Raw genomic sequence first — 17,365 nt, 5'->3', positions numbered from 1 at the left:
ACCTTCTGGATCCTGTAGTGGAGTCCTTATTTCAAGTGTGTAAAACCAGCCTCGACTTGATTTGGCAGTGAAGCCAAAAACTCTAATTACAGATAAAAATAATAATGGAAAAGTAGAAAATGAATGGGAAAAAGATCATTCTTTTTGTAGATTCCCCTCCACACTCAAGCTTTCTCCTTTTTGAAATCTTCTCTCTTAGTTGGACTAACTAAAAGAATTACTTTACTTGCATTTTCCTCATAATTTAGCAGCTCTACTTGTCGTAAGGACATCACTGCCTTATGGAGTCTAATTACTGAGCCAGTGCATGGCTTGTGTTCTAGGAATTAAATGCCTTACGCTAAGAACTGGAATAGTTGTCTGGTCAAACCATAACCCAAGGGGTTTGTTGAACCTTTCCCAGCCATATAATGCCTTTGGATGTCTGAGTGGTGTTTTGGTGTCTCTTGGAATAGTGTTTTATTCAAGTCTGCCTGTTTTGTTACTGTACCACCTTCCCACTGGTGTACAGTTGCGTAGGGTCTTCCGATTTGTTCTTTGACCTGCAACGATGCCACCCTGGGCTATAATCTTGTCACATCTCATAGCTAAACAAGGTCAGGACGGTCAGTGATTTGATGGAAGACCTTCAAAGTAAATGCAACTGTTGCAGAAAGGTGTTGATAATACTTCTATCTGAAACAATATAGCAGGGGATTAGGGAGCACCATGCTAGGAGGAATGCCATCTTTTGGATCTGACTTAAATCAAGATCTTGACCACTTTCGTTCATTTAAAATTTCCTGGGATGTTCACAAGAGCCAGGGTGATCTGTTCAAATTACAGCTTGGGTAATTACTTTTTAGCAAACTAAAATTCTCCCTTCAGTGTGAACTACACATCACATTATTAGTCACTTCCTGCCCCCCCAAAAAACAGTTGTATAGTGTTCCTGATGCAGGAAACATGCTGTTCCACCCCAGAGGTGGCTGCATTTCAATGGGTGAGTGATCCCTATAATATATACTTCCTGAGATGTAGCTGGAATTCTCATGAGTGAAAGATGGTAAATTACAGCTTACTAAAAATGTTATGTTTGTTTCAGAGTCTGTAGCTCGGTCCAGCAAACTGCTTGGTTGGTGCCAAAGGCAGACTGATGGGTATGCTGGTGTGAATGTAACAGATCTCACAATGTCATGGAAGAGTGGCCTCGCCTTGTGTGCTATTATCCACAGATACCGTCCTGACTTGATGTAAGTGATTGATTGCTTGACTAGAACACAGTGACTGGAGAGAATGTTAGTCAGATTTGCAACCAATATATGGGGAGGGATTTACAAATTGTTTAGAGAATAGTGTTAAAATACAGTTCAGTTGTGATATGTGGGGGAAAGGACTGAAGTCCGTTAAATTAGATTCAGTAAAGTCTAGAGCGATTCACCTGTGGGGAAGAGGGTTATAATGTCTTGGTGAGTACCAGGCTACATGTGCCATCATTTTATCTTCTATCCGTCCCAAGTTGTTAGTGACCAAAACTCATTACCATCTAACAGCTATTCAGTAGCCTATGTGCAATTAGTTAGAAATAGTTGATGGCTTCAGTTTAATTCATAGCAGACAAATGTTTACATCACCTTTATAAATAGCTCCCTTGTTGGTAGCTTCTTCAGATGGCTTTTAAATACTTTTTCAATCCGAGAGGAGGGGTCTCCTGGTCTGAATAGACACAATGTAGGGAAGCTTGCACTACTGTTACTTGTGCAGTAACCTGTTCTGTGAATAAGTGTGAGAAGCCATTCCAGCCAGTAATGTGGGGAGCAATATAAAAAAGTGCACAAATCCTAGAATGGGAAAATGTTGATAAGGCAGAAGTTCCATAGTGAAGACTCTGGCCCAGTGTGGCCTAGTGGATGGAGTGCGGGACTAGGATTCACGAGACCTGGGTTCTGCTCTCAGCTCTGCTACTGGACTGCTGGGTGACTTTGGGCAAGTCACTTCCCCTTGCTCTGCCTCAGTTTCCCCATCTGTAAATAGGAGATTATGATATGGGCCTCCTTTGTAAAGGGCTTGAAGATCTAGTCATGAAAAGTGCCATATAAAAGGTAGGTGATATTATTATAATGAAAGTCTAAAATGATTTCAGATTTCCAATGGGACATTATTAAAGATAAATACTGTAATGCAACATGCTGAAGGTGTATTTAAAAGAAGTATCACATGTAAAGCAAGCAAAGTAACTATGTAAATATTCCATTCTGTGGGTCGCTGGTTAGAACTCTATACTCAGTCTGAGGCACCGTGTTTAAAAAGCCATACAAATTGGGCAGAAGTGGAAGTACAGCAATGACAATTGTAAAAGTGTAGGAAAATCGCACTGGAGAGGGAAAGATGTGAGATCTGTATATGGATCAATCAAGAGAATCGGTGATCTGAGGGACAACTTGATGTGCTTCCAAGTAATGGGAATGAGAGTCTGCCTCTTCAGAAAATACTCCAGCAAAGAGGGAAGTGAAGATGTAATGTTCAAAGCAAAAAAACCTCTATGAAGAGAAGTTTAGGTCATCTCTAGAGATGATAAAGCCGGGCAGTGAATGGAAAAAACAACGTGTCCGTTTCACAGCTCATCATTAACAGGCAGAGTAACATAATCACTGTAACACAAAAAGCATGATGGCAGAATTATTGAAAGAAGGGGGGCACTCTGCAGTTTCAGAGTTGCCGCTGGAGAGGACTGTCTCTGAAACTATTTTTAGAAGACTAGCCCTGCTTACCTCAATGCTTTTTTCTTCTCCCCCTTGTAGAGACTTTGATTCTCTAGATGAACGCAATGTGGAGAAGAATAACCAGCTGGCATTTGACATTGCTGAAAAGGAGTTTGGAATCTCTCCTATCATGACTGGAAAGGAAATGGCATCTGTTGGGGAGCCAGACAAGTTGTCCATGGTGATGTACCTCACACAGTTCTATGAGATGTTCAAGGATTCCATCCCTTCCAGTGGTAAGGGACTCAGAACAAGTGGGTTAGATTTGGTGATGGTGGTAGTATTCATGTTCTTCTGTGCATCATGCCCCTACCATGGTGTCCACTTCCAGTGCGCATGTGCCTTTGATTGAGGATTTTTGCCAGCAGTGCTCATTTGGTCTAGGCATGCACCCTCGCTATCCTCATGCCTCACACCAAGAGTGCATAGGGCTGCAACAGACAACACATTCTCAGTTCTTTCTCAACCACTTTGACCAGAGACGGAGTTTTCGTAGTGCTCATGGTTATCTGCCACTCATGACTAAGGCTGTGAGTCTGTCACGGAAGTCACATATTCCGTGACTTCTGCAGCGGCCGGTGCTGGCTCAGGGGCCAGCAGCAGCAGTTTGGGTGTGTGGGAAGGGGCTCAGGGCTAGGGGCAGGGGAGGTGGGGGGGCACTTACCTCGGGGAGGGGGGCTCCCCGTCTCCCACTGGCATGGCCCTGCAGCTCCTCCTAGGTGGAGGGACCAGGGGGCTCTGTGCACTGGCTGCAGGCCCCACCCCCGCAGCTCCCATTGGCTGCAGTTCCCGGCTAATGGGAGCTGCGCAGCTGGCGCTTGTGGTGGGAGCAGTGTGTGGAGCCCGTTGGACCCTCCGCCGCCTAGGAGCTGCAGGGACACGCGGAACCGGGTAGGGAGCCTGCCAGCCGTGGCCAGCCCTCCCCCCCCAGCACCAGTGGAGGTCTCCAGCCGCACACCGCTGCCTCCCCTACAGCACCCACGGTGCCCCCGGACACCCCCCTCCCCAGAGCACCTGTGGCTCCTCGCACAAGTTTTAGTTAAGGGGTATATATTAAAAGTCATGGACAGGTCACGGGCCATTAATTTTTGTTTACTGCCCGTGACCTGTCCATGACTTTTATTAAAAATACCCGTGACTAAAATGTAGCCTTACTCATGACTATTTAATCTTTTATTTTTCTAATTATGTTTTTTCATTCTTTATTTATTTGGTATTTTATTTCTTTTGGGGATTCCTTTTTCCTGTTTGCTGAGGCTTTTGCCTCCAACTTCCACCCTACCCTCTGTGTAGGGTAATCCTCCCCCCACCCCCCTCCATTTGAAGAAGACTGTTTTATTTTGGGGGCATATCTAAGTTCCCAGACTGCAAATGTTGCCTCATTTGCCCAGAGTCCTTCCCAGTTAATGACAGCCATTCCTGCTGTACCCACTGCCTCGGGGCGCGTGCCCTCAAAGTGCAAAATCTGCATGAGTTTTAAGGGCCACTCTGAGAGATAGGGAGATTCAGCTTTGTTTTCTTATGATGAAGTACTCCTTTTGTCCAGCTTTGGATCCAGGCCCAGAGACCCCCACCTCGTACAGCAACCTTCAAATAGCCATAGTGCCCCATCAGCCTCAGGGAGACTTGCAAGCAGCACGGAAAAGATTTCCACCAAGAGGAGTCCTAAGTCTCCTCAGAAAGAGTGTACCTTTAAGAGATCCACTGTATCAAAGACTCTGCACCCCTCAAAGGTTTCTGTGGAGGCTTCAAGCAGTCTCAGTACCAAGAGCTCTAAAAATCGGTCCTCAAGCTTGTATAAATCATGTGGTACCTACCGATCAGTACCGAAGATTTTGTTACCATCAAAACATGACCAAGGTGGTAGAGATTCCAGGGACACTGCACTAAAGAATTAATTTCCTTCTGCAGCATTGACTGCATCTTCGATACCACAACTGGCAGTCCAGCATGTTGGTGCCTTGGGCATCTTCCTTGGTACTGAAGGCCTCCATGTCTGCAGCCCACCAGGTTCCCACACAACTGCACCCAGTACTAGAGAAGTTCAGGTTTTCCAGGGATTTGTTTGTCTCCGATCAACTGGAGTCTCCTTTACTGAGCTTAGTGAGACCCCAAATACCACAACCTCTGCTTTCTCTGGTACTTTGCTATAACTGGTACTGCCTGATTCCCTGGTGCCTATGCTTACAGCGAGACAAATTACTATTCTTTCATCTACTCCTCCATTAGATTATGCAGATGAGAGCTCTTCAGGCTCTTACATTTCTGTTCAGGACTCTTATAATTACCTGCCTAGACCACCGTCTCCTGAACCTGCTCCATCAAGGGATACATCAAGGCTGTAATGATCTTGGCCTGTCAACACCCTCCTTGGTATAATCAGGGAAATGCAGGGTCAGCGCTGTCAGATTCTGTCCATTCCTCCACAGCGATCGCCACGCAGGAGGAGATGTTTGAGGAGCAAGAAAGGAGAGCTAATGAGCAGGCTACCCCACAGACAAATATTTCATCCTCCTCCCTGGATGAAGTTGTTTTGCCCTCTCCATTTATGGTAGATGACTTCAAACAATTTCAGGAGTTGATGAAGAGGGTGGCAGGCACTCTTCAAATCCCATTGGAAGAGGTCCAAGAGACTCAGCATAAGTTGCTGGACATTCTTCACACAACAGCTTCAGCACAGGTAGTTAGGACCTTGTTAGAAATTGCCAAGGCCATTTGGCAGATCCCCACCACAGCCATGCTAAGAGGGCAGACACAAAGTAGTACGTTACAGCTAGAAGTTCAGAATTATTATTTTCCCATCCTGCCCCAACTCCTTAGTTATGGATACAGTAAATGAACACAACAGACAATACCATTCCATGACTACACCACTTGATAAAGACCAAAAGCTCTTAGATCTTTTTGGTCAAAAGACACTTGTTTGCCACCTTGCAATTCAGAATTGCTAATTACCAGGCGATTCTGGCAACATAATCATATTAACTGTTCAAAATTTAATTCTTTCTTGAACACCTCCCACAAGAGCAGAGGGAACAATTTCAGGCCCTCATTGCAGAGGGACAGCTTCTTGCAAGGACAACTTTGCAAACTTCTGCTGATGCTTTTGACGCAGCAGCCTGGTCTGTCTCCACAGTTGTAGTCATGCGTTGAGCCCTGTGGGTACAGTCCTTAGGTTTTCCACATGAAGTCCAGAACACATAAAGGATCTACTCTTCGGTCTCGGATTATTCAGCGAATCCACTGCTGGCTCCTTATATTCGCTGCAGGACGCCAGGGTAATCCTTTGTTCGCTGGGCATGTGTACTCCTGCAAATAAGCAGAGATTTAGTCTCTCTCAAACTCAGAGATCCTGCCCAGCGCAGGTTCCCACCTACCATAGAGCATCGAAGCCACCTAAAAAGAAACTCAGAATGCAGAGGGGAAAGTTCTCCATCACTGCACCTGGCTCAACACAGCAGACATCATCTACAAAGTGTTTGTTTTGATGCCTCGGTCAAGAGCCACCTATGCCCCTACGATCTGGATCTGATGTTGAACCACCCTGCCCACTCCATCCTCCCAATTTTGGGGGATCGTCTGTTCCATTTCTGCAGCTCATGGGCGCAGATTACCTTTGACAGATGGGTCTTGGAGGTTTACATTGGCTACTCGATCCATTTTCACTCCATATCTCCCTACCACCCTCCTTTCCCATCTCTTTTCAGGACCCATCTCACAAGCCGCTCTTAAAACAAAAGGCCCTCTCCCTCCTCCACTTGGGACTCATGGAACCAGTTCCCACTCCGTACAGAGGAAGCGGATTTTACTCCAAGTACTTCCTCATTCCCAAAAAGAAGGGCGAGTGGAGGCCAATTGTAGATCTCAGGATGCTGAATACCTTTGTCGAGGTACAGAAATTCAAGATGGTAACACTTGCAGCTGTTGTTCCATCCCTGGATCTGGGAGAATATTTTGCAACCTTGACCTTCAAGATACATACCTTCATGTCACAATGTGTCCCTCTCGCTAGAGATTCCTATGATTTGCCATGCATCAGGACCACTGTCAGTACAGAGGCCTTCACTGCCCGTAGAGGGTTGACAGAAGTTATGTTGGTAGTTAGTTGCCGCACAGCTTTGCTGATGGGGAGTAATTGTCTTCCTGTACCTGGACAATTGGCTTTTAAAAGGGCATTTCTACATGGAAGTTCAAACAGTGATAAGGGGGGCTATGTCTCTTTCACACACTCAGCCTTTAGCTGAATACTGCAAAGTCCTGTCTCCTACCTCTATAGCAGATAGAGTTTATAGAGGCCACTCTCAATGCCATGGCATCCAGATCCTACCTGCCAGGGGACAGATTTCTTAGTCTGATGCATTTAATTGCACAACTTCAAGTGATCCCACAGGCTACCACCAGATCATGCCTGCAGCTCTTTGGGCACATGGCACCATGTACCTTTATAACTTTACACCCCCTTTTACAACCACACTGCTTCTAAGCCTGGCTCAGGACAGTTTTTATACCTGCAACAGAGATGGTCTGAACAAATTACTGTCTATTCCCAATCGTGTACTAATCTCTCTCAACTGGTGGAAGAATCCAGACCAAGTGTGCTCAGAGGTTCCTTTCAACCATCCTCCTTCCACTGTCACAATACTTTCAGATACATCTCTCCTAGGCTGGGAAGCTCATCTAGAGAACCACACTATCCAGGGCAGATGGTCCACCCAGGAGTCTACACTACATATCAACATTCTGGAGCTCAGGGCTGTGAGATACGCTTGCCCCCACTTCCTCCCCATGATAAAAGGTCAATCCATCCATATAATGAGACGGCCGAGACAGTATGTACTACATAAATGCACCGGGGGCGGGGGAGATCCCCTTCCACCTGCTCAGAGGCAATCATGTTATGGAACTGGTATGTAGCCCACCGAATCCTTATCTCAGCAACTTATTTGCCTGGCCATCAAAACACCATCGCTGATTACCTCAGTAGACACTTCACTCGAGATTACAAGTGGGAACTCAACAGATCCATACTCCAGTAGATAACTCTTATCTGGAGATTTCTAAACATAGACCTTTTTGCCATCACTGTCAACCAGAAACATGCAGGGTTCTGCTCTAATGGAGGTTTTGTTTGCCTGCCATTATCTGGAAGACAACTTTCTCCTCTCTCAGCCGAGAAATCTTCTATATACCTTCATTCCAATGCTGCCAATTCTTCTTCGAGTGATTGTTCACGTCCATTATACATTAGGTGTGCGCGCGCTGCGTGCACGAACGTCGGAAACTTTTCCCCTCAGCGGCTCCCGTCGGGCCTGCAGGGTCTCCCCTCCCGCCAGAGCGGTGCCCCGCTCTAGCGTATATATATCCCTGCCGGCCCGACCCTCCCTCAGTTCCTTCTTACCGCCCGTGGCGACGTTGGAACAACTCTATCTCTCGTCTGAGAGTGTCCCTTAGCATAGTACTCAGTGTTTTCTTCAGTAGTTAGTGTTAAGCCCCTGGCTATTTAGAAAGACTTAAACTTCTGTTGTGTCAGGTGTTTGACCAACCCCGGCACCGGCCCTGGGCGGCGGGGCATGCCGCACGCCCAAGGCTTTAAGGCTTGTGCCACGTGCCGCAAGCCCATGCCAGTAAGCGACCCACACGACTCGTGTCTCCGTTGTCTGGGGGAAGCACATCAAAAGGAGCGCTGCAAGATCTGCAAGGCTTTCAAGCCTAGGACTAAAAAAGAGAGAGACTTTCGCTTGAAGCAGCTGCTCATGGAGACGGCGTTACAGCCCTCCACTTCAACGGCACCGTCAACCTCGGTGCGGAGTGCCCCGGCATCGGTTCGTGATCCGACGCCGGCGGGGCAACCTAAGCCCATGGCACCGAATCAGCGGGAACACCTCCGGCACCGGTCGTCTTCGCCGGCTAAATCGAAGGGCCAACCCAAGGCCCGAGGACGTTCCCCGCACAGGAGGGTAGCGCCCGCAAAGACCGCAAGTGCTCCCAAGGCCGTTGCGGCCCCAGCACAGATCCCGGTACCAGTGGCTCCGGCGCCGAAAGGCCCGTCGAGCCCCGGGATAGGCGCGTCGAGTGAGGAGGAAGGGCTGGAGGAACTTTTGGAACAGCCCTCCACCCCGGACACATTTGAGGCAGCAAAGGACCTCATTGAATTGTCCGCTGAGGGCACCCTCCGCGCTAAGGACATTCCGCCAAGACTGCCATCCAAAGGCAAGCCGGTGATGATGCGCCCGTCCCAGTCGAGCTCCGCCTCGGTGGACTCCCGGCTTCCCTCCGCGCAGAGGGCCGCGCAACAGTCGGGCCCCAACAAGCGCAAGGCACCGGCCCAGCAGCCCTGCTCGAGTAGGCACCGGGACGTATCGGTTGCGCGATACCCGAGACCGTCGTCCCGCAGTCGTTCCCGGTCCCGGGGTCACCGGTACCGATCCAGGTCCAGGTCAGCAAGGCGCTACTCCCGGTCCCGGTCACGAAAGCACCGCTCTCCGACCCCGGACCGGCACCGTCCCACGGCACCGCCGTGGCCCTCTAGATCACCGTCCGTAGTCTCGGAGGTAGACTCGGGCCATTCCACCAGATATGCCCACAGAGCACAGACCAGTAGGGAGCACGAAGCCACTTGGCACCCACAGTGGGGCCACCCAGGGCAATGGCCATTCTGGACCCCTTGGGCCTACCACCAACAAGGCCCCCCGTCCAGGACCTCGAGATCTGGCCCCTCGGGACACCGGTCCCGCTCTCCACAGTGGCGCCCACCCTCTCGCAAAGAGGCCACGGTCTCCAGGCCGCCAGAGAGGGAAAGGGCTGACTCGGCACCGAGCCCGGCACCGTCCCAGACCCACGTCAGGGAACACACTCCGGAGGAGCAACCAGCCGATGAGGAGTTGCAGGAGGAGGAAGACGCGCAAAAGGCCATGACCTCCTCCTCCTCGCCAGACGAAGCCGTGGCGGGCACAACCGTGTCCGGTCCTCCCCCGATTGACCATCGGGCGCACCAGGACCTGCTCCGCCGAGTAGCCCTCAATTTGGGGTTGCAGGCAGAGGAGACTGTTGAGCAGGAGGACCCTATGGTCGACATTCTAAGCCCGGAGGGCCCCTCCAGGATCGTGCTCCCGCTCATAAAAACGGTCCAGTCTAATTATAAGACAGTATGGCAAACACCAGCCTCCAGTGCGCCTACTGCAAAGGGCGTAGAGAGGAAATACTTTGCCCCATCTAAAGGGTTTGATTTCCTATTCTCCCATCCAACACCATGTTCGCTGGTCGTCTCTGCGGTCAACGAACGGGAGCGACATGGCCAGCAAGCCCCGGCCCCCAAGGCCAAGGAGGCTAAACGCTTGGACTTATTTGGGAGAAAGGTCTACTCGTCCGGAGGCCTCCAGTTGAGGATCGCAAACCAACAAGCGATTCTGAACAGACACAACTTCAATTCCTGGGCATCGGTCTCCAAGTTCAAGGAAGCCTTGCCTCAGGGCTCGCAACCCGAATTTGCGGCCATAGTAGACGAAGGGAAGGCAGTAGCCAAGACCTCTCTACAGGCCTCCCTTGACTCCGCGGACGCAGCCGCCAGGACAATCGCGTCAGGAGTGGTAATGAGGCGCTCGGCGTGGCTACAGGCTTCCGGCCTTCCCCCAGAGGTGCAAAACACCCTACAAGACCTTCCGTTCGAGGGATCAGGCTTGTTCTCGGACCAGACGGACGCCAGACTGCATAGCCTCAAGGACTCTCGAGCTACCCTCAAGTCGTTGGGGATGCACACCCCAGTGACGCAGAGGAAGCCCTTTAAGCCCCAACCTCCGCAGAGGCAGTACCACCCTCGTCCTAGACAGGAACCGTACCGCAGGAGGGGCAGGGATAACAGGCGTAGACGCAACAACACGCCTAACCAGGGCCAGAATCATGGCCAAAGCAAGCCGCAGCCGGGAAACAAGCAAGGGTTTTGAAGCTGCGATTGAGGACAGAGTACCAACCTCTATTCCGGATCCCCCTCTGTGTTTCAGGGACCGCCTGTCCCATTTTTACCGTGCTTGGTCACATATAACATCGGACCGCTGGGTCCTGCGCACGGTGGAGGCGGGCTACACCCTTCAGTTCTCCTCGCCCCCTCCCTCCCACCCCCCATCCCCGTCCCTCTTCAGGGACCCCTCTCACGAGCAACTCCTCATGCAGGAGGTACAGACCCTCCTCACAGTAGGAGCGGTGGAAGAGGTTCCTCTGGACCTCAGGGGGAAAGAGTTCTATTCCAGATACTTCCTCATTCCCAAAGCGAAAGGGGGCCTCTGTCCTATTTTGGACCTACGCAAACTAAACAAATACTTGCTCAAAACACGTTTCCGTATGGTCTCCCTTGGTGCTATTATCCCGTCCCTGGATCCGGGAGATTGGTACGCTGCCCTTGATATGAAAGATGCCTACTTTCACATCGCCATCCGCCCGGCCCACCGGTGGTTCCTGCGCTTCACTATCAACCAGCGCCATTTTCAATTTACGGTCTTGCCCTTCGGCCTGGCAACGGCCCCGCGCGTATTCACAAAATGCATGTCCGTGGTGGCAACTTTTCTTCGAAAAAGACGGATGCGCGTCTACCCATACTTGGACGACTGGCTCCTTGCGGGCCGGTCGGAGGCCGAGGTTCGCTCCCATGTGACGTTGGCACTACAGGTGTTCCGCAAGCTCGGTCTACTGGTCAATGTACCCAAGTCATCGCTGGTCCCCACGCAGAGACTGGACTTCATAGGGGCAGTCCTGGACTCAGTGGCGGCACGGGCGAGTCTTCCCGCATCGCGGTTCTTGGCCATTCAGAAGGTCGTGAGCTCCATCCAGCAATTCCCCACGACCACGGCCAGATGCTGCTTGCAGCTTTTGGGGCACATGGCGGCCTGCACTCATGTAGTCGGACACGCCCGCCTAAGACTCAGGCCATTGCAGTTGTGGCTGGCCAAACATATCGCCCCAACAGAGACCCCTTAGACCTGGTCGTGACGATCCCGGCTCGGGTGTCGAACTCTCTCCGTTGGTGGCTCGATCGGCAGCAAGTTTGCGCAGGGGTCCCTTTCGCCACCCCGCAACCCGATCTGACGTTGGTAACAGACGCGTCGGACCTGGGTTGGGGGGCGCACCTGGGGGACCTGCGGACTCAGGGCTTATGGTCCAGGGAAGAAAAGTTACTTCATATCAACCTGAAGGAGTTGAGGGCGGTTCGCCTCGCCTGCCAGACCTTTCACGCTACCATAGAAGGCCACAGCATGTCAGTTCTGACGGACAACACTACCGCCATGTTCTACATAAACAAGCAGGGCGGGTCCCGGTCCTCTCCCCTCTGTCACGAGGCGCTCCTCCTCTGGGACTTCTGCATAGCCCATTCAGTCCACCTACTAGCGACATATCTCCCGGGGGCCCAAAACGGGTTAGCGGACCGCCTCAGCCGGTCCTATCACGTGCACGAGTGGACGTTGAGACAGGACGTCCTGCATTTAATCTTCCGGAGGTGGGGGTTTCCCCAGGTGGATCTCTTTGCCACCAAGGACAACAACCAATGCCCTCAATTTTGTTCATTCCAGAACCTCAGTCCGGGCTCATTGGCAGATGCCTTCGCAATTCCGTGGGGCGGGAGCCTGATGTATGCCTTCCCCCCATTCCCGCTCATCCACAGGGTCCTCCTCAAAACCCGCAGGGACAAGACGACAGTCATCCTCATCGCCCCGGCGTGGCCACGCCAACACTGGTTCACGACCCTGTTGGAACTGTCCGTGACCACTCCGATCGCCCTCCCCCTCCATCACGACCTCATCACGCAAGACCGAGGTCGCCTACTCCACCCGAACCTACCGTCGCTACATCTCGCGGCATGGTTTCTCTCTGGCTAAACGATATGGAGCACAGGTGCTCCCACCAGGTCCAGCAGGTCCTCCTTGGTAGTAGGAAGCCCTCCACAAGAGCGACCTACCTCGCCAAATGGAAACGGTTCTCCCACTGGTGTGAGCCTCATCACATCCAGCCTCTGCAGGCCTCAGTCCCATCGATTCTGGACTACTTGCTGCACCTCAAGCATCAGGGGCTCGCCCCCGCCTCAATTAAGGTGCATCTGGCTGCCATATCGGCGTTCCACCCTGGGGAGTTGGGGGCTTCAGTGTTCTCTAACCCCACAGTAGCCTGATTCCTCAAGGGGCTGGACAAGGTGTTTCCCTACTCGTGCCCGCCGGTCCCTGCGTGGAATCTCAACCTGGTCCTCACCAAGCTCATGGGGCCGCCCTTCGAATCCCTGGCCTCTTGCTCCCTCATGCACCTCTCATGGAAGGTAGCGTTTCTCGTGGCCATCACATCGGCTAGGAGGGTCTCGGAGTTGAGGGCCCTCACTTCGGAACCTCCCTATACAGTTTTCTATAAAGATAAGGTGCAGCTCAGACCGCACCCGAAATTCCTCCCGAAAGTGGTCACGCAGTTTCATACGGGACAGGACGTTTGTTTACCGGTGTTCTTCCCTAAGCCACACTCTGACCCAAGCCAACGCAGCTTGCATACCCTCGATGTCCGTAGGGCATTAGCTTTCTATCTAGAATGGACCAGGCCATTCCACAAGTCGACTCAACTGTTCGTTGCCATTGCGGAGCGAATGAGAGGCCAACCTATCTCGACGCAACGCTTGTCGGCATGGATTGTGCTTTGCATACGCACGTGCTATGAGCTCGCTAACGTACCAGCCCCGAAGATCAGGGCTCACTCTACTAGGGCCCAAGCGTCCTCGGTGGCGTTCTTGGCGCAGGTTCCACTCCAGGAAATCTGTAAAGCGGCCACCTGGTCGTCGGTGCATACGTTCACAGCCCACTACGCGATCCATCATCAGACCAGAGAGGACGCGGCGGTCGGTAGAGCTGTGCTTCAGTCGATTATTCCTTGACTCCTACCCTCCTCCAATTGTAAGCTTGTGAGTCACCTAATGTGTAATGGACGTGAACAATCACTCGAAGAAAAAACGGTTACTTACCTTCTGTAACTGTTGTTCTTCGAGATGTGTTGTTCACGTCCATTACACTTCCCACCCTCCTTCCCCTCTGTCGGAGTCACCGGCAAGAAGGAACCGAGGGAGGGTCGGGCCGGCAGGGATATATATACGCTAGAGCGGGGCGCCGCTTTGGCGGGAGGGGAGACCCTGCAGGCCCGACGGGAGCCGCTGAGGGAAAAAGTTTCCGACGTTCGTGCACGCGGCGCGCGCACACCTAATGTGTAATGGACGTGAACAACACATCTCGAAGAACAACAGTTACAGAAGGTAAGTAACCGTTTTTTCTCAGGTTTCTAAACAAAATCAGACAGGACAAAGCCATGGTAATCTTGATCACACCTATCTGGCCAGGACAGGTGGGGTTTCCTTACCTACTTTACCTCTCTTTCCAACTGGCCATCAATCTTCTGCTCATACCCTGTCTTTTCACTCAGGATTTGAGGAACATTTGTCCCCCACAACTTGAACATTCTCAATGACTCAGGGAAAAATTCCTGGATGGCTCTTGGAGTTAGAACTCTCCTGTTCCAGAGTGGTTCAAGAAGTCCTGTTGAACAGTAGAAAGGAATCCACCAGGAACACTTACCTTCAGAAATGGAGAAGATATTACCGTTGGTGTATTTGCTGTCTGCTATCTCGTGTTGACTCACGTATTTCAGAGGTTCTAGAAGCAAAGAGGTCTTTTTTTTGAGCTCCATTAATGTTCACCTGGCAGCCGTCACAGCGTTGTATTCTCCTCTGGAAGGTTTCTTGGTATTTGCTGACCCTGCAACTTCCAGATTCATCAGTGAGTTTATTCAAACTCTTCCCAAATTTTAGAGAGCCCACTCCAACTTGGGACTTGAATCTAGTTCTTTATTCGCTGATGAAACCTCCCTTTGATCCACCACCTACTTGTACCCTTTTATACCTTTCCATGAAAACCACCTTTTTAGTGTCAATTACCTCTTCTAGAAGAGTTGGTGAATTAGGGGATTTAAAGGTTGACCCTCTTCCACACACAACTGTTTTCTTTAGGGATAAGGTATCCTTCTAACCACACCTGCATTTCTTCTTAGCCATAGTCATCTTGGACCTTGATATCAATCGCACAATTTGTCTGCTGGCTTTCTACCCTAAATCTCATCAGACTAGGGAGGATTTTGCCCGTCTCCCGCTAGATGTTAGGAGAGTGCTAGCATATTATTTGGACAGGACTAAATTTTTTGTTTCTCTGAGGCTATTTGTGTCTCTTGTGGACAGAGTAAAGGAACACTACTGTCCACCCGAAGACTTTCTAAGTGGGTTTTGGATTGCATCCTCTCCTGCTCTGCAGCTTGTAATGTACTGTGTCCTCCTAGGGTCATAGCTCATTCTACCAGCTCTCACTCCACATCTGTTGCCCTACTGAAAGAGGTTCCAGTAACAGAAATCTGCAAAGCTGCTACATGAGCGTCAGTTCAGACTTTTTCAAGACACTGTGCCTTAGCATGTGCTCAGAGACATGCACTACCTTAAGTTCTGCAGTTCTGCAAACAGTTCTAGACTGGATGCTGAAGATCCCACCTCCTTCAGAGGGTAGTTGCCTCAAGCAGAGCACCCATATAGACACTATTCAAAGAAGGAGGTTCATTAGGACATGTTCCCGTGGGTACTCCACTATCCGTCCTCCTTCCCCTCTGCTTTGGAGTCCTGTCTTCATGGGACTGAGTGGTAGAGAAGGAACTGAGAGTGGTTTGTCCATCATAGCCCTATATATCCCTGGTATGGAGCATGAAGATAGCTAAGGCACATGCCTGGACCGAACAAACACTGCTGCCAAAAATCTCCAATCGAAGGTGCATGGGGCACATCCGCACTTTCAGTGGAGCATTCATAGGGACGTGCATCTCAAAAAACCTCAGTTACTGCACAAAGTGAGTAACCTCTCCTGGTTTGCTTTCCTCCTACAAGAACTCACGCTAGTTACTCTGGATATGTCTACACTGCAGCTGGGAGTGTGCCTCCCAGCCTGGATAGACAAACTCATGCTATCGCCACTTGAGCTAGCATGCTAAAAATAGCAATGCGGATGTTGTGGCACAGATGGTGGCTCGGGCTAGCCACCAAAGTCGAAGCCCACCTGACCCCCTGGCTCCAAGCTCAGATGGCTAACCTGAGCCATCGCCCATACCACAACCTCTGCTCTGTTATTTATAGCGCACTAGCATGAATGGAGTCTGTCTACTCGGGCTACCAGCTGCAGTGTAGACATACTGTTATTGAGACCATATCATAAAAATTGCTGTCTTCCTTGGTGCTAACAGGCACCCTTCTAGCAGCATTAGGAACCAGTGCAAGGGTTTAATGAGCACAAACTGAGCTACCATCTCACCCATGAAAAGGTAGACAACAGGTTTGTGTGTAAAAAGCTTGCACGGATGCTGCTTTTGTTGTGCCTGTTAGGTGGTTGAACAGGGCTTCAGCCTCACTATCAGACCAGCATCTTTCACTAGTACTAAACTCACCTCAGAATTATTAAACAACTTCCTTGCTCTCTTGCTGCTGCTGAGGGTTGGTCTGTCATTGCGAGTGTGAAGCTCCTAGCCAGCAGTCATTTAGTAGTTAATTTTAGAAGCTCTGACAGAGCTTTATATTTATTGTTACAATGCTTGGATTTTGTATATTACTCCAGGTTAGTGGAATGAAGGCCTGAAAGATTGTATTTTTGTTAACTAGACCGGAAAGATGCAGTCATGTAGCTTAAGTCTGAATTTGACCTACTTAAACTCTAAAACTATTTTGAGTACTTAGAAAACCTGGGAGGAAAAAAATGCATTTGCCAAATGGAAAAGGACAAAACTATTCAGAAAGATATTGATTTTGAAGTTCCTAAGAGTATTTTATATGGACAGTGTAAAAAAACCAAAACAGTTCATGCTAAAGAACGAATGAGTCCCTTCTTAATTGTTTCTTGGCTATTGTTAATAACCACACAGAGGTTTCTGTGCATTCACTGGTCCCACCTGTTTCCGTTCACAGAGACTCTGGATCTGAACGCAGAAGAGAGAGCTGCACTGATTGCCAGTACCAAGTCTCCAATCTCTTTTCTTAGCAAACTGGGGCAGAGCATCTCAAGGAAACGAACTCCAAAGGTAGCCATACCCTAGTATGTATACTTTAACCCTGAGAACACTAGAAATTGGCAGGCTGACAGCCAAATAAGCGCTAAGAAGCGTGTGTGTATTTGGGTGTGAGAGAGAGAGACTCTCTAAATAGTAAAGTGGTTATAGACTTGTTGGCATTATACGTCAGCTCTTTAATTGCAGCACTAAAGTCAGAATGGGTGCTTTCACATAATGAAACACTATATTCTTAACATTAGAGTATTACTCGGGGAGTTTGGGCTGGGGAGAAGGGTGAAAAATAGAAAGTATGATTATTCTAGTGATAAGGAGGAGGGTTATTCTGTGCTGTTGGCTTAGGTCCAAAGTATTTTTTGTACTGTGAAATACCTGCTGTTTCTCCTGTTGACTCATTGAAAAGCTCCAAGAATGACAAGCTGTCTTTCAGATAAGAAGGCTTGGCTCCCTAAACGAGGACCAAAGACTGCAGGGAGCCACTTTTCCTACAGATGGGAAATGAGCATAGAGAATCAGCCAGCAAT

At 50.0% G+C, this 17,365-nt stretch overlaps 1 protein-coding gene across 4 annotated transcripts in view; it reads left to right on the top strand.

Moving 5' to 3' along the window:
- The window catches only part of MICAL3 (microtubule associated monooxygenase, calponin and LIM domain containing 3), a 168,515-nt gene that overhangs the window by 33,420 nt on the left and 117,730 nt on the right, over positions 1-17,365 (top strand). For all 4 annotated transcript variants that reach the window (XM_065405170.1, XM_065405164.1, XM_065405156.1 and 1 more), the window contains exons 11-13: positions 1,085-1,232; positions 2,781-2,977; positions 16,741-16,853. In XM_065405170.1, the coding sequence (XP_065261242.1) occupies positions 1,085-1,232; positions 2,781-2,977; positions 16,741-16,853 (458 nt within the window). The remainder of the gene's footprint in view (positions 1-1,084; positions 1,233-2,780; positions 2,978-16,740; positions 16,854-17,365) is intronic.

The sequence above is a fragment of the Emys orbicularis genome, chromosome 1, assembly GCF_028017835.1.
Source record: "Emys orbicularis isolate rEmyOrb1 chromosome 1, rEmyOrb1.hap1, whole genome shotgun sequence".
NCBI lineage: Eukaryota > Metazoa > Chordata > Testudines > Emydidae > Emys > Emys orbicularis.
Note: the sequence above shows the minus strand (reverse complement) of the source record. Positions and strands in the feature narration are given on the sequence as shown.